This window comes from Apodemus sylvaticus, chromosome 5, assembly GCF_947179515.1.
Source record: "Apodemus sylvaticus chromosome 5, mApoSyl1.1, whole genome shotgun sequence".
In the NCBI taxonomy this organism is placed as follows: domain Eukaryota; kingdom Metazoa; phylum Chordata; class Mammalia; order Rodentia; family Muridae; genus Apodemus; species Apodemus sylvaticus.
In genome coordinates this window covers 149265528-149285883 of record NC_067476.1, presented here as the reverse complement: position 1 = coordinate 149285883, position 20356 = coordinate 149265528, and the positions used below count along the sequence as shown (strand labels likewise).

Below are 20356 nucleotides of genomic sequence, written 5' to 3'. Positions count from 1 at the left end.
CTGTGAGGGAGGCAGTTCTCTTGCCTGGTCCGATCCTCTTTATAGATGGAAGATGGAGTCATGACAGCCAAAGGTTTCCTCCTGAGCACAGGGCAGGGTTTTAGTTCAAGGGTCCAATAGAGTCCGGGTTACTCTCACTAACGAAACCAGAGATTTCTGTGAGGTCAGCCATGAGAAATGAGAGGCTCTGGACATATTAGCTTGCCCTGTAAAGGTCACTTCCAGGTGTTAGTATCCGTATCTAAGGCTCTAGTGTTGGGGGACGCCTCTGGCCTTATCTCTGTGTGGCCTTTGATCATTTGGCTGGTAGCTATCGCCCCAGGGCCTTGCTGAGCTCATTTGGGTGGGACACTGAGATGGATGCTAGGCAGGCGTTATGAAAGGGTCAAAGAAGGCTTATTAGCCAGGTCATGGAAGCGTGGCTATCTAGGGTGGGGTGGAGTGAAAGAGCATCACATGGGTAGTGGGGGCTGCTGGGATTTTCTAGCCTCAGTGGACCCCATGGGGGAGGGAACAGAGGTTCCCCTGGAGTATTCAAGCAGCAGAGAAGAGGCCCTGGCCTGCGATGTCTAAGCCAGTGACCCCTTCCATGTCTCAGTGACTGTGTTGGCAACCATCCCTTCTTCCTCCGGCTCCCGGGCTTCTGCTCTCAAGGGTGCCTCTTACCTCTTTCCCAGGCCCTTTACCACTCTGTGGGCTCTCTATAAAGCACACTGAGGATACAGCCACCCTCTGTTGTCATGGTGGTACAGCTCTAAGCCACCACTGCCCCTTCTCTTGTGTATCTGCAGACTGTCTCCAGGGGCCTACCATAGCCCTGCCATCTGGGTTTTGGGGCTGCAGTCTGACATTGTCTCTGAACATAGTTATCAGTGTGTCCCTCTGAAGGCTCACCGGCATCACCATGGCTGTATGTGGCTTTAGGAGGGTGACTTTGAAGCAGTCTGGCCAGCAGCAAAATTTTAACCTGGAGGGACCAGGGGATATTGAGAACCTCCCTCTTTGTGTCAGATCCACGGCAGGGGCAGGTACTGTATCCCCACCGGGCATTCTGGGGACCTAGGACTGGTGAGGATTTGTGACACACAAGCTGGATCAGGGAGACATTGGTGTTTCCTACTGGGAAATTAAAGGAACGTGGGCTTATTTTATTGTGGTACTGGGAATGAAACCTAGTACCTTCTGCATCAGATGAAGTTGCAGTCTAATCCCCACAGTAGCCCCTTTCACACACACATACACACACCTCAATAATAATAATAATGATGATGATGATGATGATGATGATAGCAATGACACAATAGAAGAAACTAAGGCCTAGACCTGAGTCACAGTGGGTGGAGACCGCAGTGCCTGGGCAGGAAGAGGAAGCCTCCCGAGCTCCACAGCAGCTTCTGCAGACCATGGGGAGGCAGAGCCCCTGATGGAGGAAGAAGGCTCCAAGGAGGTGGTGGTGTGGGGTGGGACAGTCCTGAGTGGCCCGCACAGCAGGCCTCGGCTGGGTGGGGCAGATGCTGTGACACGCCAGCCAGGGGAGCAAAGGGAAATGTCCTGCTACCAGTTCCTGTCCCGGGAATTATGACACTGCCCAGGAGCTATTGTGTCTTGATAGCTTCTGTCTGGGCATATGTCCAGATGCCTCTGCCTGCCCCTGGACCTGATGAGGAAGTCACGGGCTTGCCACAGAACTCGCCCTGTTAGTCCCTTGAGATGCAGTGACTTGTTTCTGGCTATTCCACCCAGAACTTATTTAATCCTGGAAGCCAGGCAGGGCTGGGCCTGGGAGTTCTTGGATGAGAGATATGTGATTTTTTTCATGGCTTCTGGCTAGAAGTCTTGAGGGTGGGGGAGGGGGCTCTGCTATGTTCTCTATGCCTTGGAGTTCAGTTTCTGCATCAGTCCCATGGGAGGAGCTAGATGGAAGGACCGCCCCCTTGTTTCTTAAGGGGGCTACCAGTCTGTTCTCTGCTGCTCTGGGAGGCTTGGATGGATCCCACCCTGGCGTCTCACCATTTGTTTTCATTTGTTTATTTTTATTTTTAAATGTATGCATTTTTAAAAATTCACTGCATGTGTCTCGAGTGTTTTGCCCACAAGTATATATGGAACACTTCCACGCCTGACGCCAGCGAAGGAGGCCGGAAGGCATTAGATCCCCTGGAACTGGAGTTACTGATGGGCATGAGCCTCCATGTTGGTCTTGTCTTCTGCAAGAACAGCCAGTGTGCTCTTATCCACTGAGCCCTGGCTGCAGCCCCTCACCCTCAATTTTATTTTCAGGAAGAGAGGCATCGCCCTCCCGGCAGACACTGTGGAGGAGCTGCGAAACATTATCGGCATGGACAAACCCCTCTCGCTGCCGGGCTTCCTGGCCAAGTTTGATTACTACATGCCTGCTATCGCGTAAGTTGCTCCCTGACCCTGTGTCCCACGGCAGCATCCATCCCTGTGACTAAGACCAGGCCCGAGCTGCTGTACAAGGCGCTCTGCACCTCTAACCCTGCTTCTCACCATCGTGTGCACATATGCTGTTCTCTCCCGTGCCTTTGGGCTCCTAATCTCATCCTATCCAGAGGTGGCTTCCGTCTCAGGGCAGAGGAGGCTCTGCTTGCTGAAGCCCTGTGCTGGTCAGGCTATATAGGATGTCTTGTTCAGAACTCACTGCTCTTTAGACCCATGTCACCATCCCAGATCTCATAGAAAGAGCCCTAGTCTTAAGGTAAACTGAGGCATGGGTGCAGAACAGGGAAGAGCCTAAGCCAGGTCCCCCATCCCCCAGGCTAGAGCGTTGTGAGGGGGCCAGGCCAGACACTGGAGCGGGACATGGAAGTGGAGTTGGGTCTTTCTTTGATGTCTTGAGTCACTGGGTGAGTGAAGACCTTTCATTACTAGTCTCTGAGAAGGCCCAGGAATGCTCACTGGAGAGTGCCAGAGAAAGGACTCATGACAGAAAACCTAAGCCAGCCTTCTGACCCAAATTTACCAACCTCTTCTCTGTGTCCCACAGAGCAAACACCAAAAACCACAGGACAGGTGTACAGGCCCTACACCTCTTGAGCTCCTGCTTTCAGGGATGCTGACTCCTCCCCTACCCCTGGGTACTCATACCCTACCCCCACCCCACCGCACCCCCACCTCAGATCCTCTGCCTTTGTTCTCTCAGCCTGGAACGCTGTTCTCTAAAAGCCCATGGGTCACCTTCTGCCCGTGGGGGTCTTTCTAAGCGTGTTGTTAGGCCACACGGCTTCCTGGCTTTACTGTATCGACAGTATTCCTACGTCATAGATTGTCCATTTTCCCCTTATGTATACTTTCCTGTCACAAGGCAATGGAAAGGCAGGGGTCCTAGCTCCTGTTCACTGTGTGGTAAGAGTCTGGGCTCAGTATGAGGGCTCAATACCCACTTGAAAAATGGCTCAGACAATAGATAGCTACAGAAGAGCTGTGGGTGGCAGGGGCTGGCAAGGGCAGTGAGCAAGCTCCCCACTGTGGCAGAGTTGAACCCGAGCCTCCCTCACCCACTGAACCACCTCCTAGGAGTGACTCCATTGCCCCAGAGGCGGGCCCTCTCTTCTCCCCCAAGGGCTGCTGGGGGCACTCACTTGCCTTCCCTACTCTGGCCCGTCCATTAGCATTTGATCACTGCCCACAGAGGCCTTCACAGGTAACTTGTGCCTTCCTCACGGAGCCCACGCACAGGAGTGGCAACTAAAACCCTTCTGCCATGTGACTGATCACTTCCTGGCCTTTTGGCTGAGACCAAGTGTAGGTGAGGTTTCTGATGCTCCCTTACAATAACCCTTATCAAAGGGCATCTGACTAGCCCAGGATCACACAGACTATGAGTCCATGACTGAAGACCAAGTTTGCCCATCCCAGAGGCCCTCTGGATTCACCATCTATGCCCTTTTATCTTCCCTGACAGCCTTATATCCATTATTCAACTAATGTGTGGTGGCTACTGTGTCTTAGGCACTTCCCTTGGCTGAGGTATCACAGCCATGGCAAGACAGATGAAGAAATCCTGCGGCACAGGGGCCTAGGGGAGATGGGATATAGCCCCTAAAAGAGCATGCGGTAGCTAATGTTAAGGGATGATTAAGGCGTGGAGGAAGGATGCCAAGAGAAGGTGGTTTGAGGAGGCCTGGACAGAGGGCCTTAAGCTGGCATTAGGTGGGGAGCAGGCAGAGTGCAGGAGGCTGGAGCAAGTGGGAGACCATGACCCAAAGTCCTGAGGTGGGCGGGACAAGATTAATGGTCCTTGGCCAGAGGAAGAATGTTTGACACAAGGTGATAGGGAAGCTGGTGATTGTGACATTTGGGCTGGCATACAACTGACAGCCATAGGGACTCAGAAGAGAGGAACAGTGTGCTTTGGTTTCATATATATATATATATATACATACACACATATATATATATATATATATTCCTTTTTTTTTTTTTAAATCGCTCTCACTGCTTTGTGGAGAGTGGAATACTTTGGGGCAAACTGGAAGACATGCCTGTTAGAGGCAAAGTGGTCACCCAAGGCTAAGGGGTCAGAATGAGTTTGTAGTTCAAAAGTAACAGCTGCCAGGGCTTCCCAGGTGGCTTGGCTCTCATCTGTAGGTGCCCAGGCAGTGTGAGCTCGTGAGCCAGGAACGGGCTGCCTCTGAGGATGGCTGCAAGGACCTCCTTTGCTCCAGGAGCTCCCGAGGAACTGAAGGAGGTTATTGCCGACCTGTGTTCTTCCCTTCCAAGGGGCTGCAGGGAGGCCATCAAAAGGATCGCCTATGAGTTTGTGGAGATGAAGGCGAAGGAGGGCGTGGTGTACGTGGAAGTGCGCTACAGCCCACACCTGCTGGCCAACTCCAAAGTGGACCCCATCCCCTGGAACCAGGCTGAGTGAGTGGCATGGCCGGAGGGGACTGTGCTGAGTGGGCCTCTGGCCTTGGCCTGGCCCGTGGACTCAGAGGGACTCAACTCGGCAATAAGCCCACGATCCCTAGCCCTCTGCTAGAGGTTATGTCTCTCCCCTAAGTGAAGTACTTGGCTAGCTGCCATGACTCTGCCTGGCTTAGCTGGTAACTTGTAAAGTCATTTACTCAATGAGTGAGTCTGGCCCATGTCTTGAAGTATCATGAAATACCTTGAACCCCCCTATTCTTTCCCTCTGAGCCATGATTCTCATACACCACGTGCAAGGTGGGAATTGAACAGGCCCAAATTCAGCCCCCTCTCTATCCAGAAATAGGGAGGGCTGGGTGACACCCCACACTGGGATCTGGCAATGCTCAGACAGCACTGCATAAGGGCTTGAAGTCATGTCCATGTGTCTCCTCAGAAGACATTATTCAGGGGCAAGGCTGTTCCTCCCTGCTCCAGTTCCATGGCTGCCCATGGCCTTCCCGTGGCCTCAAGTCCTCCCTTCTCCTCTCCCCACACAGAGGGGACCTCACTCCTGATGAGGTTGTGGATCTTGTGAACCAGGGCCTGCAGGAGGGAGAGAAAGCATTCGGCATCAAGGTCCGGTCCATACTGTGCTGTATGCGCCACCAACCCAGTGAGTACTGCTGCACCCTGCCGGCTGCCTGGCCCAGCCACAGGGCGGGGCCTACTCTGTCCCAGCGTCCCTCACTTCGTATTTCTAGACTTTTCTAAAAAACAATACCAGTGAACCTTTGGTGACTCTAGTGAGTCTCCTTAGCAGGAAATCTGGGTCTTGGCAGGCACATGACCCACAGGAAGCTCACAGCCAAAGGAACCTAGACAACAGGGAGACATGCATTACCATCTAGGACTCTGCGCTCTGGCCCTGTCTTATCTGGGCCATAAAAGCTCTTGATGGGTCTGATTTTGGAGGTATCTGGGGGTCCTCTGAGGTATCTGAGCGTCCTCCCCTATTACCACTGCTGGTCAGGCCTCCAAGGCTCGACTTGCAGAGCCCTTTCTGCCACCCAAAGCAAGTCACATCACCCCTTGTGAGCTCGTTCACACCGTGGTGTCTGCAGATGGTCACACTCATGTCATGCCCCTACCCTAAGGATCAGTGGGAACCAAAGCCACTTGATTGATGTTAGGTTACTGGGCCTGCTACATTAGGGCATGACCTGTCTGTCTCTTCTTTTTTTGTTTTTAATTTTATTAATTAATTAATTTAAATTTTATTTACATTTCAAGTGTTATCTCCTTACCCAGTTCCCCCACTTCCCAGAAATCCCCTTTCCCATCCCCCTACCCCCTGCTTTTATGAGGGTGTTCCTCCACCCACCCACCCCCTCTGCCTCCCTGCCCTCGATTCCCCTACACTGGGGCATCTATTGAACCTTCATAGGACCAAGGACCTCTCCTCCATTGATGCCTGACAAGGCAGTCCTCTGCTACATATGCTGCCGGAGCCATGTGTACTCCTTGGTTGGTGGCTTAGTCTCAGGGAGCTCTGGCTGCTTGATATTGTTGTTCTTCCTGTGTGGTTACAAACTCCTTCAGCTCCTTCAGTCGTTTCTCTAACTCCTCCTCTGGGGACCCCACACTCGGTGCACTGGTTGTCTGTGAGCATCCAACTCTGTATTTGTAAGGCTGACAGGGCCTCTTAGGAGACAACTATATCAGGCTCCTTCCAGTCTTTCTTAGCATCCACGATAGTGTCGGAGTTTGGATGAGTCTCCAGGTGGCACAGTCTCTGGAGGGCCTTTCCTTGTCTCTGCTCTGCACTTTGTCTCCATATTTGCTCCCGTGAGTATTTTGTTTCTGTTCCTAAGGACTGAAGCATCCACATTTTGGTCTTCCTTCTTGAGCTTCATGTGGTCTCTGAGTTGTATTTTGGGTATTCAGAGCTTTTAGGATAATATCCACTTATGAATGAGTGTATACTGTGTGTGTTATTTTGTGATTGGGTTACTTCACTCAGGATATTTTCTAGGTCCATCCATTTGCCTAAGAATTTCATGAATTTGTTTTTAATAGCTGAGTAGTACTCCATTGTGTAAATATACCACATTTTCTGTATCCATTCCTCTGTTGGACATCTGGGTTCTTTCCAGCTTCTGGCTATTATAAATAAGGCTGCTATGAACATAGGGGAGTATGTATCCTTGCTTATGTTAGAGAGTTTTTGGGTATATGCCCAGGAGTGGTGTAGCTAGGTGCTCAGGTAATAATATGTCCAATTTTCTGAGGCGCTGCCAGACTGATTTCCAGAGTGGTTGTACCAACTGGCAATTCCACCATTAATGAAGGAGCGTTCCTCTTTCTCCACATCCTTGCCAACATCTGCTGTCACCTGAGTTTTTGATCTTATCCTTTCTGACCGGTGTGAGGTGGAATCTCAGGGTTATTTTGATTTGCATTTCCCTGATGTCTAAGGATGTTGAACATTTCTTTAGGTGCTTTTCAGTCCTTTGAGTTTCTTCTGTTGAGAATTCTCTGTTTAGCTCTGTCTACCCTCCCCCCCTTTTTTTTGGATTTGGTTTTTTCGAGACAGGCTTTCTCTGTATAGCCCTGGCTGTCCTGGAACTCACTGTGTAGACCAGACTGGCCTCAAACTCAGAAATCCGCCTGCCTCTGCCTTCCAAGTGCTGGGATCACAGGCGTGCGCCACTACCGCCCGGCTTGTTCCCCATTTTTTAATAGGGTTATTTTGGTTCTCTGGAGTCTAGCTTCTTGAGTTCTTTGTATAATATTGGATATTAGCCCTCTATTGGATATAGAATTGGTAAAGATCTTTTCCCAATCTGTTGGCTGCTATTTTATCATATTGATAGTATCTTTGCCTTACAGAAGTTTTGCAATTTTATGAGGTCCCATTTGTTGATTCTTGATCTTAGAGTATAAGCCATTGGTGTTCTGTTTAGGAACTTTTCCCCTGTGCCCATGTGTTAAAGACCTTTCCCCACTTTCTCTTCTATTAGATTCAGTGTATCTGGCTTTATGTGGAGGTCCTTGAATCACATGGACTGGAGCTTTGTACAGGGAGATAAGAATGGATCAATTTGTATTCTACAGGTTGACCACCTGTTGAACCAGCACCATTTGTTGAAAATGCTGTCTTTTTTCCACTGGGTGGATTCAGCTCCTTTGTCAAAGAGCAAGTAACTGTAGGTGTGTGGGTTCATTTCTGGGTCTTCAATTCTATTCCATTGATCTACCTGCCTGTCTCTGTATCAATACCATGCAGTTTTGTTTTTTTTTTTTTAAGATTTATTTATTTTATATGTAAGTACACTGTTGCTGTCTTCAAATACACCAGAAGAGGGCACCAGAACCCATTACAGATGGTTGTGAGCCACCATGTGGTTGCTGGGATTTGAACTCAGGACCTCTAGAAGAGCAGTCAGTGCTCTTAACCTCTGAGCCATCTCTCCAGCCCTACCATGCAGTTTTTATCACAATTGCTCTGTAGTATTGCTTGAGGTCGGGGATGCTGATTCCCCCAGAAGTTCTTTTATTGTTGAGAATAGTTTTTGCTATCCTGGATTTTTTTTTTTTTTTTTTGTTATTCCAAATGAATTTGAGAATTGTTCTTTTTAATTCTATGAAGAATTAAGTTGGAATTTTGATGGGGATTGCATTGAATCTGTAGATTGCTTTTGGCAAGATAGCCATTTTTACTATATTAATCCTGCCAATCCATGAGCATAGGAGATCTTTCCATCTTCTGAGAAGAATTTCTTTCTTCAGAGACTTGAAGTTCTTGTCATACAGATCTTTCACTTGTTTGGTTAGAGTCACACCAAGATACTTTATATTGTTTGTGGCTATTGTGAAGGGTGTCATTTCCCTAATGTCTTTCTCAGACTGTTTATCCTTTGAGTATAAGAAGGCTACTGATTTGTTTGAGTTAATTTTATATCTGGCCACTTTGCTGAAGTTGTTTATCAGCTGTAGGAGTTCTCTGGTGGAGTTTTGGGGGTCACTTAAGTATAGTATCATATCATCTGCAAATATTGATACTTTGACTTCTTTCTTTCCAATTTGTATCCCTCCTTTTGTTGTCTGATTGCTCTAGCTAGAACTTCAAGTACTATATTTAATAGATAGGGAGGGAAAGAGAGGACAGCCTTGTCTAGTCTCTGATTTTAGTGGGATTGCTACAAGTTTCTATTAGTTTGATGTTAGCTACTGGTTTGCTGTATATTGTTTTTACTATGTTTAGATATGGGGCCTTGAATTCCTTTTATTGGGGAATTGAGTCCATTTATGTTAAGAGATATTAAGGAATAGTAATTGTTGCTTCCTGTTATTTTTGAGTTTGTTGAAAGATTACTTTCTTGCTTTTTCTAGGGTGTAATTTTCCCACCTTGTGTTGACATTTTCCATCTATTATCTTTTGTAGGGCTGGATTTGTAGAAGATATTGTGTAAATTTGGTTTTGTCATAGAATACCTTGGTTTCTCCATCTATGGTAATTGAGAGTTTTGCTGGGTATAGTAGTCTGGACTGGCATTTGTGTTCTCTTAGTCTGTATGAGATCTGCCCAGGATCTTCTAGCTTTCATTGTCTCTGGTAAGAAGTCTTATGTAATTCTGATAGGTCTGCCTTTATATGTTACTTGACCTTTTTCCCTTATTGCTTTTAATATTGCTTTCTGCATTTGATATTTTGACTATTATGTGACAGGAGGAATTTCTTTTCTGGTCCAGTCTATTTAGAGCTCTGTAGGCCTCTTGTATGTTTATGTGCATCTCTTTAGGTTAGGGAAGTTTTCTTCTATAATTTTGTTGGAGATATTTACTGTCCCTTTCAGTTAGGAATCTCCAGTCTCTTCTACAGCTATTATCCTTAGGTTTGGTCTTCTCATTGTGTCCTGGATTTCCTGGATGTTTTAGGTTAGGAGCTTTTGTATTTTGTATTTTCTTTGACTGTTGTGTCAATGTTTTCTATGGTATCTTCTGCACTTGAGATTCTCTCTTCTCTTATATTCTGTTGGTGATGTTTGCATCTATGACTCCTGATCTGGTTCCTAGGTTTTCTAGCTCCAGAGTTGTTCCCCTTTGTGATTTCTTTATTGTTTCTATTTCCATTTTTAGATCCTAGAGGGTTTTGTTCAATTCCTTCACCTGTTTAGGTGTGTTTTCCTATAATTCTTTAAGGGATTTTTTGTGTTTCCTCTTTAAGGGCTTCTAGCTGTTTGCCTATATTGTCCTGTATATCTTTAAGGGAGTTATTTGTGTCCTTCTTAAAGTCCTCTATCCTCTTGAGAAGTGACTTAGATCTGAATCTTGCTTTTCTGGTATGTTGGGGTACCCAGGGCTTGCTGCGCTCGCAGGTGTCGGCTCTCCTGGGAGACCAGCTCTCACCTGGTGGTATTTGTGTACATAGTGCTGTGGTGCAGGATCAGCTCTGGGTGCAGATGGAAACCGGAAATCTCCTGTCCTACGCCGCTCCTCGGTTCCTGTGTCCTGAGGGTTCCAGGAGGGTTCCTTTGAGCCTCAATGGTGGTTTTACCTGTGCTCACAGGCTTGTCTGCACTCCTAGGAGGCTAGTTCTCTCCTGAAGCTATTTGGGTATGGGGCCCTCTGCTGTCTCTTTAACTCTCACTGTAGCCTGGGGATTGAACTCAGGTCATCAGGCTTTACCCGCTGAGCCATTTTGTTGGCCCACATCATAATAACTTTAATATAAAAGTGCATGATGCATTAGCAATGAACTAATATTCCCATGAGTTATATTCTCCGCTAAATATGAGGCTCTGATTTCCTATCTTCTCAGTGGGATAAGTCTGCCACAGGGGTTGGTAAGCACCAATGAACTAGCCTGTCTATCACTTACTGAGCCCAGTCCACGGTAGCAGATTCTCGCCATGACCTTGTGCAGTGATTGGTAGTGTCCCTCTGGAAAAGGGCACTCTGAGGCTTGGGTGGGGAGGACACAGCAGTCAGGATATAAAGACAAGACACTGGATCTTACATCTTCTCTGGCCTCAGATAAGGGATTATGGCAGCCAATGGGCAGCTGGTAGGCCCTACTCCCTTACTGTTGGATGAGGGGCCCTGTTGGACCTCTCTTGTAGGCTGGTCCCTTGAGGTGTTGGAGCTGTGTAAGAAGTACCATCAGAAGACCGTGGTGGCTATGGACTTGGCTGGAGATGAGACCATTGAAGGAAGTAGCCTCTTCCCAGGCCACATGGAAGCCTACGAGGTGGGCCTGAGAATGGGGAGGATGGCCTTTGGGAGCTTGGGTGGTGAGCTTGGGGTCTTCTGAGTCCCCGGGTATGTCTTGGTTGGGGTTAAAGACTCAACAGGATATTACCTAAAGCTCCCACTAGGTGTTGGGAGCGCTGTGTTTGAGTCTGCATCTGCCTGTGTATCCCTGTGTGACCTTGGACAGGGCATCTCTGGACCTCATTGCCTTAATTCTAAACTTATTAGGCCTTGGTCATGTTATCTTGACTTTCTTGAGCTCCACCCTAAAACAGTGTAATAGTATTTGCTATAGAATATTAGACATCAGGTTTGAACCGTTCAAACACTATCAGTGCACAGAAGCTGCAGAATAAAAATTTCCACTCTATTCATGACTTGGGAAAGCAGGCCACACTGTCTTATGTACTTCTTCAAGTATCCTAGCCTGATTCTGGGGACGGTCACACTTGCCAAAAGTCAGACCCCCAAGTGTGGCAGAGAGAGCCACGTCCAACCTGTCTCTTCCCCTTCCAGGGTGCAGTAAAGAGCGGCATTCACCGTACTGTCCACGCTGGGGAGGTGGGCTCTGCGGAGGTTGTGCGAGAGGTAAGGAGCCAGTGACCCTGGGCCTCCTCTTCCTGATTCTGCTCCTGCTCCTGGGCTCAGATCCTCTCTGCTTCTCCACAGGCTGTGGACATACTCAAGACAGAGAGGGTGGGCCACGGCTACCACACAATCGAGGATGAAGCCCTCTACAACAGGCTACTGAAAGAAAACATGCACTTTGAGGTGAGATGCCAAGACAGAGAGCTATCTCTGGCTACCCCATGCCTTTCAGACAGAGGCAGGACAGGCAGGCTGAGTGGGAGTGGCCACATGGTGGAGGCTTCATGGGGCTTGAGGCAAGGAAACACTAAGCTGTCAAGAACAGTACCTCGGCAGATGGCTTAGCCCTGACCAGAATGGCCAGGGCCCGCTATGCCAGCCACACAGCTGCCTGCCCCTTGCAGGTCTGCCCGTGGTCCAGCTACCTCACAGGCGCCTGGAATCCCAAAACGACGCATGCTGTTGTCCGGTGAGATCTGGTTCCTGGGGCCCATTTGATTTTGATCTGGACAGGAAGGGGAGGGAACGGGGACCTAACCATCCTGGTTCTTAGTAATGAAGTCACTCTGACTGGCTGGGAAACAGGCACTGCTGTCCTTGTCCAACAAATGAGGCCTGGGAAGTTCAGATGTAACAACCTGACTCCTCACCCACTAACTAGTCGATAGCGCTGGGCCCCGTAGTTCACCAGCCACGAGCTTCTACATTCTTCTTACCCAACTGTCTGTGGGGCTGCGGGAAGATGTGTCTCATCTGCCTGGATATTTGCTGTTATTGACGCTGTCGGGTGTTCCCCTAAAGGCCAGCTTGAAGCTTTTCCCTAGAGCATCTCTTCCCTGCTACCTGGTTCCCATCAGCAACTGAAAACAAGGCCTTCCTGTCCAATGACCAGGTCCTTATCGGGCCTCAGGAGAGCAAAGCTTGTCTTTTGCCAAGGCAGGATACAGATGGCAAGAACTCAGGCTGGCAGTGGACAGGCCAGCACTGGTCTGTCAGCTAAGCTTACATAGGTGGAAGAAGTGTAATCTGATAACAAGAGGCTTCCTTAGTGCATGGGTGCATGGTGCCTGTGGGATAACCAAGTGACAGCTCTTAGAGGACACAGGTCTATAGCACACTGGCGGGGAAAGTTCAAATCATCTGTGCAAATACAAAGGTTGAAGAAATAAGACTCTGGGAGATGGTGGATCAAGATGAGGAGGGGGAGAACCTGGAACAGTGACATTCGGGACAGGCAGAAACAGAAGGAGGGCCAAAGACATGTCAAGGTGTCCAGGGCTGGTAGATTATCTCAGTGGTAAGGGTGCTTGCTGTGCAAGCGTGAGGCCAGGGTTCTGATTTCCAGCCCCCACATAAAAGGTCAGGCCTGGCCATGCACACCTGTGACCTTAGTGCTAGGGAGGAGCGTGGAGACAGGAGGATTGCTGGCCTCAAGATAGGGAGCTTCGGGTTCTATGAGGGACTCTGTCTCAAAGACGTAAGGTGGGGACTGTCAGAGAAAGACACCCGATGTCCTCCTCCAGCTCCTGGAACCCCTGAACACGGGCATACACACAGAAAACAAAAACAGAAGTTTGAAATAATGTTTTAAAAAAGTATGGGGTCAGAGATATGCAGGAATGGTGCTTTGAGAAAAGTCACGTGTTAAATTCTGGGACTGGTGAGATGGCTTAGTGGGTAAGGGAGCTTTCCACAAAGTGTGACAACCTGAGTTTGATCCCAGGAACCTATGTAGTAGAAACAGGAACCCGACCGGCATGAATTGTCCTTTGACTTCCGGCCTTGCTCCACGGCATGCACAGCCACATGCTTAAATAAATGATTTGAAAGTGCTGAATACTGCTGTCCAAGCAAGGAAGGTTGGAGCCGGCAGACACCCATCAAGCTCAACAAGATGGCGGGCAGGATTGTGCCGGGAGGGCAAGGGACTAAGGACTGGGAGAGGAGGGTAGGGTGCAAGCCATGCTCCAGTACAGAGGAGGGGAAGGCTAGAGAGCATGGTTGCTTTCCCAGCTCCCAAACCAGTCTCCCTGGCTGTCACCTCAGGCCATTCTGCCTTTGCCGCTGAGCTAGCTTTAGATAAGTTCCCAGCGTTTTCTACTTGGTTCCTCTTGAATATGAGAATGCAACCCTTTGTGTTGTCTAAGGTAGAAAGATCAAAGAGGGAGGTGGTGGACCACAGTGATGGTTCTTGGAATAAAGAGGCTCTCTCTTTTCTTCCTGCCTGGCCCCTCCCCTAGCTTCAAGGATGATCAGGCCAACTACTCTCTCAACACGGACGACCCCCTCATCTTCAAGTCCACCCTGGACACTGACTACCAGATGACCAAAAAAGACATGGGCTTCACTGAGGAGGAGTTCAAGCGACTGGTGAGTAGCTGTGAGCCTGATACTTGGCCCAGGTGTGTATGCTCGTGCGTGGGTGCGTGCGTGCATGTACGTACTGTGTGTGGATTGCCAAGAACCTCTGGAGACCAAGAATGGGTTGGCCTGGCATGCCAAGCTGAGCCTAGCACGGAAAGCCTTCCACAGAGATGCCCTGGCCTCGGCACCGGGAAGCTTAGCCTATGCTTGGGTTGAGCTCCTTAGATGACCTTTCTCCCAATAAAGGTCTGACTGAAAATTTCTGTGATGGTCAGGTTGTTCCTAGGCCTTGGGTTACAATGTCCTGAGTGAATCCCTGCAAGGACCCGTGCCCCACAACCAACTTCCTCACATCTCCACATGGAGTTCGGGGACTGTGGTCTCCACTACGATGCACTCTGACTCCATGTTTTTCCCTTCTAGAACATCAATGCAGCGAAGTCAAGCTTCCTCCCAGAGGAAGAGAAGAAGGAACTTCTGGAACGGCTCTACAGAGAATACCAATGGCCGCCAGAGGCTGCAGGTATGTTTCTGCATGGGTGCAGTCACCACCCCATCCTGCCCCTCCTTAACTTTATATGTGGCTTGTGGCAGACGTCCTTGGGAGGGAATACACCTCTGCAGGGTTACAGGAACCACCCTAAGCTGTCCCTCCACAACTTTCTGTGTGGCTTGTAGCAGAAGTCTTTCTGAAAGTGAGGACAGCCCTGAGAACAGCGGGGACTAGCTTCCTGTCAGGGTGGCTACTTCCTGAGCGGTTATGTCAGAATAGACCCTCTGAAGATTACTCTCAACCATCAGGGCAGCCTGGAGTGTGACCTGAAAGTTGGCCCAGTCCCAGCTCCCCGAGCCATATACTTCATTTCCCTATGGCCTTGGCAAGCCGACACACACTCCCTTGCTTGAAGTCCATCTTGCTGTTTATGCAGGAAGTCGTCCTCTAGGCCTGAAATTCTGAGCTTTCTATGAAGCCTTGTATGTTATGAGATCTGACCTTTCTATTTCTGACTTGACCAGCAGGGCAGGTCCCCTGAAGATGGCAAGACCACTTTTCTGAGCCTCATCCTGTGGATACAGTCTTTCCAACTCTGACAAACTGACCTTCATTCCTTCTAGACCTTGGAGTGGCCAGGTCTGTCCTCTGATTGGATGTCCTGGCTAGAGCCCAGAGGCCTTGATAATCATGGGTATGAATTGGAAACCTTCCTTCTAAAGCTACAAATATGGTGTTCAATAAAGCAGCTGGTGACTGGTATCTTCAACACGTGGTGAATGTGGCCTCGGGGCTGCTGGCTAGGGTGGTAAGAAAGCAGGGGCCCGGAGGCCCTACACTGAGTATCAGGCTGGGGGCCAGGACCTCGTTCCTCCAGAAGTGACACGTTTCCAGAGGGGCTGTCTGAGCAGATGCTCCTGAACTCTCTGTCCCTTTAGAGTGATTTTTATTATTTTAAAGATTTCATTCTTTTTATGTATATGGGCATTTTGCCAGCTTGTATGCATCATGTGTGCCTGATGCCAAAGGTCAGAAGAGGGCACCACCTCTCCTGGAACAGGAGTTTAGGCAGCTCCAAACTACCATACGCACATGCGCCCATCAGAGGATATCGTGTGAGAGCTGGCTCTCCCCTTCTTCCTCGTCAGTCCCAGGGATTGAACTCAGGCTGCTAGGCCTGGCAGTCTCTACCCTCTGAGCCATCTCACAGGCCCCTTTCAGGCTGTGGCAGGGGTGGGCAGGGTGAGGAAGGGCTAAGCCACATGAGGAGTTGTGCTGGTCACCACAGGACAGAGGGCAGCAGTGAAACCCTACCATGTGAGGATGCAGAGCCCAGCCGTGTAGCTGGTGGTTAAAAGAAAAGCTCTTAAGCCAGTCACACAAATTACCAGCATTTATTTCCTGGGCCTAAGTATATCAGTCTCTTGGTACAAAGGGCAAAGAATTGGTCAGTTAGAGTCCAAATCCTTTCCCAAACTAGATCTGTGCGGCTCCATGAGGGAACTTAGAGCGGCATAGATCATCAGAACTGAGCTTAAAATGGCTTTCAAAACAAAACCAAAAACCAAAACCAAAACAGAAGAAAAATGATTGTCAGCTCCCCTCTCTCTCTCTGAAAAAGTTATGTTTTTAAAAAATGTAAAAGAGGCTTTTAAAAAAGGGCTAGGAAGATCTTCCGGACAGACGGCTGGCTGGAGGGGTGAGTGGTGACAGTCAGTCCCTGTCCTGGTGGCAGCTGCTCACCCAGAGGCAGGGCCTGGCTCTAGCCCGGCCTAGCTGAATAAATAACATCTCGTAGTGCTAGTGTCTTCGGAGTGTTCCTGGGCACCGTGGGAGGTGGGGAAGAGTGGAGTGTGGTGTGGGTGGAGGGCTTTGCTGGAGTGGGGCCACAGAGGACTCCATGAAGCTCTCAGTCGGCCCAGCTGGCCAGGGCTCCCCGTCCAGGAGGTCCAGCAGGTCTCGTCCAGCCTTAGGACCACGGGCAGACTCAGGAGGAGGTGTTGGCGTCACTGCTCTTGGGCTGGCCGCTGGCTTCCTTGTCTGGGGTGCTTCCCTCTGCCTGTCCTTCTGCAGGGAGAAGAGGAGTAAGCTTCCTTCTTTCACTCATTTGCACATTGTGAGGCACAGGGGCCGCAACGACCCAGGCCAGCCTTGGGAGCGGGGTGATCGGCTCCTTAGGGAGGAGTGGCCAAGGCCAGTGAGGTGCTTAACCTGCCCGCACATCGCCCTCTTACCATGGAAAGCTGCCAGGGCTGCCGGGATAATAAAACTCAGCAAAGGTCAAGATTATGGACAAGCTGACAAGCATGTCCTTTCTAGAGGGGAGAATGTTAAGTTCCCAGCAGGAAGTATGTGCTTAGCAAATGGGAGTTTCCTGGAACACTGTCTAGGAGATGCAACCAGTGGGGCTCAGGAGTGCCCACTGCGGCCTGCACATCCCAAGGTGGAGGATGCCTGACTGAATACCACGGACAGCATCCACCCCTGCTCTATTCCAGCCAGCCAGAAACTTGGGCTGGAGTAAGGGACAGCAGGAGGCTAAGGAGCCACCTGGCCTGCAAGTCCCTACATGAGTTAGTCCTCACTCGAAGCTTCTCTGAAGTCCTGCTTGGAAGGTGGGACCAGCAGCTTCTGCCTCACCCACTTGATAGCAGCTTGTACTCTGTTATTCAACCCTCCCAGGGCCAGCATCCTCCACAGATTCCGGTTATGGGCAAAACTCAATAAAGAAGTCTCGACCCCAGTGACCCTGGTGCCACTGAAGGTACACGTCATTCTGCCATTAGACAGATCTTTGCCTATGTTGAACGCTGGGTCTAGAATTCTGTCAACCAATCCACACAGCCACCTGAAGGTGTGGTTCAAGTCATGATGCTCCTAAGAAAACAGGCTCAGAGGGGTGAGCTGATGTCCCTGCAGCCAAAGGGGAGAGGCAGCTTGCTGTTGAGCCCACTTCCTCCTCTGAGCTGCATTCGCTGGCATTTATAGAGGTGTGCTGGCAGGACGGCCTCCCATTGCCCCACACAGTAGTCTTTGGCCCTGAGTGCTCATGGAAGTAAATACTGTGGACAGAATCTGGCACTGTAGCTCAAATATGTGCCAATCTGAGCCTGCCTGTCCTGAAGCGGCCTCCTCTGAGGATGGTGGTTCAGCCACCAAGTTCTTCTGGCCTCTGGCAACACCTCCCCCCCCCCTCCCAGGTAGCATTTGCATTTGTGAAGCCCCATGGGCTAAGACCCTTTAAAGGCCCCCATTGTCTCTGCTCTGTTTACTGCACTGCTAGAGACTTCAGGCAAGTCACTTTGCAGTAACCAACCTGGCAAGAATGAAGATATCCTGAAAAGACTCTGTCCCTCACCATGCCAGACTATGGAAAGAGTGGGCCCCCAAGAAATTATATATTCCCAAGGATCTCCTACTGAAGAAGAAAAGTGTTAAGGCCTGAGCCAACTAGAGGAACTTTTCCCAGGAAAGAGTTCTACAACTTGCCAGCGCTTGAGGATAGCGGGCCCTGAACCATGAGGCGTCAGTGGTGGGCAGGCCCACACCTTGTGCAGGGCAGTTGGGTGTTCAGCGCTGGCCTCTACTTAAACCTGCCCTCATGGCAGAGCCCCAAAGATGAACTCAGAGGGCTCACTTGACTGCTCTGTCCCTCATCCCGATGTGGCCACACTAAATAAATTGCCTTCTGTTGTTCATTTTAATTTTGCTTTTTTAAATTTTATTTTTACTTTAGGTGCATGAGTGTTTTGCTTGCATGTATGTGTATAAGTATTTTGCTTGTATATATGTGTGTGAACCACATGCATGTGTGACACACTTGGAAGTTATGGTATTGTAGCTCCTGAAACCAAAGCTACAGATGTTGTAAGCTGCTATGAGGTGGTTCTTCACCACTGAACTTACCCACCTAATTTGGCTCTTTTAATTGGCTTATTAAGGACTGATGTCTGATTCTGGCTTGATGGAATATAGCCTGTGACCTCAAGTCCTCTCTAACAATCACATGTCCTCTGGGCCAGCCCTAGCCCTCCCTTAGTTGGGGAGAAGGTCCTCTCCCATCAGTCCTAGAAAGGAAAAAACTGCTGCCCAGGGTACCCTCGTCTCCATGGCTGGCCTATGGCTTCTCTTCCTATTAGGCAAAGTAAAACAAGTGTGTGCTCCATGTCTGAGAAGACAGCAGAACAGACAGATGTGCGGACAGATGTGTGCACTGCATGCTGGAGATTGCTGACAGATCCAGCAGGTCACAGGCTTGGGGAGACCAGGTAGCTAAGACTTCTTATGCCTACCCATACCCTACAGGGACCACAGTCCTGTTCTACACAGGCTATAGCCTTGTAAAGTTGTAGAAGAGAAAACTCTGGGGCCCTTGACCTGGGGTCAGAATCTGGGGAATAGCATTTTAGGCTCAGCGTCTGTGAGTATGCTGGGATCAGAAATGCCTGGAGACACTTTACTGTGAGGCATCCTCACAGAAGGCTTTTCCTAGCTGGTCACCTGGCCTTGATTCTATCAAAGGTGCTACAGTCCCTGGCAGCAAGCACGTTCTGCCCTCGTGTCTCCTTTTTAGACATCAGCCATGGTGACCAGCAAGCACCGTGTAGTGGGAGGACCCAAATACCACGAAGACTCTCGGGAAGGGCCGACAGTGCTGTGAAGGCCTGTACGAGGGGACTAGCAGCTGTGACAGCTAAGGATGAAGGAAGGCAGCAAGCAAAGCTGATGAGAGCTGAACAGAGCACAGAAGCCTTGAAGAAACCCTTGGCACTGTGCCTGGTGTGCCAGCTGGGCCCACTGCTCATTCGGCTGGACAGTGAGCAGCCATTGAGTAGGTATCTGTCACGTGCCAAACGCTGCTAGTCACAGAGGGCACGAGACAGCCTGTGCTGGAACAGCTCAGTTCAGAGGGGGTGTTTACAGGGCCATGGAGACAGGGAGACGGAAAGCCTCAGCTTGAGACAAGCTGTGGTCAGGGAAGGCCTTAGCACTAAAGGCACCATAATGAGAAGCAACCGCCAGAAGCCAAGCCTGTAGGCCTTTGTTCTGGCTGCAAGAGAGAGCAAAAAGTAGAGAATAAGAGTTGGGGCTGCAGAGGGGGCTGTGGGAGGTGAGCACTGTGCAGGTGTCCATACTGAAACAGAAAGCAGGGGCCAGCAAAGGAAGGCCAACTGGGCCTCAGCCTGGGAAACTGGGTGATGCTCTGGGGGTAAGGGGCAGGCTACTCCCTCGAGGCTAGAGACTGTCACACCAACACTGGTCATTTGCTGGGTGAGCCTAGGAAGACCCCAGTTTCTCTTGCCTCAGCTGATCTATCACATGAGAGACTGGGTCCCTGTCCCCAATATCTTCCCTGGTCCGTGTTCCTAAGTCACTTCTGGGCAAGGAGGACTAAGAACTCTAGGCTGGGGCCACACAGGCAAAGACAATGTTATGTATGGCCCAGCGAGGCCCAGCTCCTGGAGCAGCACAGTAGGAAGCTGTAGTGCAGCATGGGAGTGACAGAGCAAGCACGGCTCTGAGCCTGCAGCAGAGAATTAGAGGTAGGGAAGACTTCCCAAGGAAGGGCCTGTGGCTGACCGGACCTGAGCTGGGCAGAGGCCTCTGAGAACAGAGGAGAAGTGAGGAGCAGGGAGTCCCAGGCAATGCTGGCTCCCCTTGGTTTCTGCATTCGGTCATTCAGCCTGTGATCACAAACTGGCTGCCATGTGCAGGTATAACAGGGTTCCTCTCTCCTGAAGCTAAAGCCAAAGAAAGGAGGCCTTTGAGAGTAATGTGGCTGGGGGCC

General features: G+C 49.9%; 2 protein-coding genes across 9 annotated transcripts in view; one reads left to right on the top strand and one right to left on the bottom strand.

The window, feature by feature from the left end:
* The window catches only part of Ada (adenosine deaminase), a 28428-nt gene extending 13091 nt beyond the window's left edge, over nucleotides 1-15337 (top strand). Inside the window, exons 3-12 of one of the 2 annotated variants that reach the window (XM_052184215.1) lie at nucleotides 2281-2403; nucleotides 4744-4887; nucleotides 5430-5545; nucleotides 10994-11121; nucleotides 11640-11711; nucleotides 11793-11894; nucleotides 12116-12180; nucleotides 13952-14081; nucleotides 14499-14598; nucleotides 15096-15337. In XM_052184215.1, the coding sequence (XP_052040175.1) occupies nucleotides 2281-2403; nucleotides 4744-4887; nucleotides 5430-5545; nucleotides 10994-11121; nucleotides 11640-11711; nucleotides 11793-11894; nucleotides 12116-12180; nucleotides 13952-14081; nucleotides 14499-14598; nucleotides 15096-15109 (994 nt within the window). In that variant the 3' untranslated portion in view covers nucleotides 15110-15337. Of the gene's footprint in view, nucleotides 1-2280; nucleotides 2404-4743; nucleotides 4888-5429; nucleotides 5546-10993; nucleotides 11122-11639; nucleotides 11712-11792; nucleotides 11895-12115; nucleotides 12181-13951; nucleotides 14082-14498; nucleotides 14599-15092 lie in introns of both variants that reach the window. The other variant, XM_052184214.1, reaches the window with a different exon arrangement.
* Nucleotides 15338-15946: 609 nt separating this feature from the next.
* Pkig (cAMP-dependent protein kinase inhibitor gamma) overlaps nucleotides 15947-20356 on the bottom strand; it is a 68839-nt gene continuing 64429 nt past the window's right edge. For all 7 annotated transcript variants that reach the window (XM_052184223.1, XM_052184218.1, XM_052184219.1 and 4 more), the window contains one exon: nucleotides 15947-16635. In XM_052184223.1, the coding sequence (XP_052040183.1) occupies nucleotides 16556-16635 (80 nt within the window). In that variant the 3' untranslated portion in view covers nucleotides 15947-16555. The remainder of the gene's footprint in view (nucleotides 16636-20356) is intronic.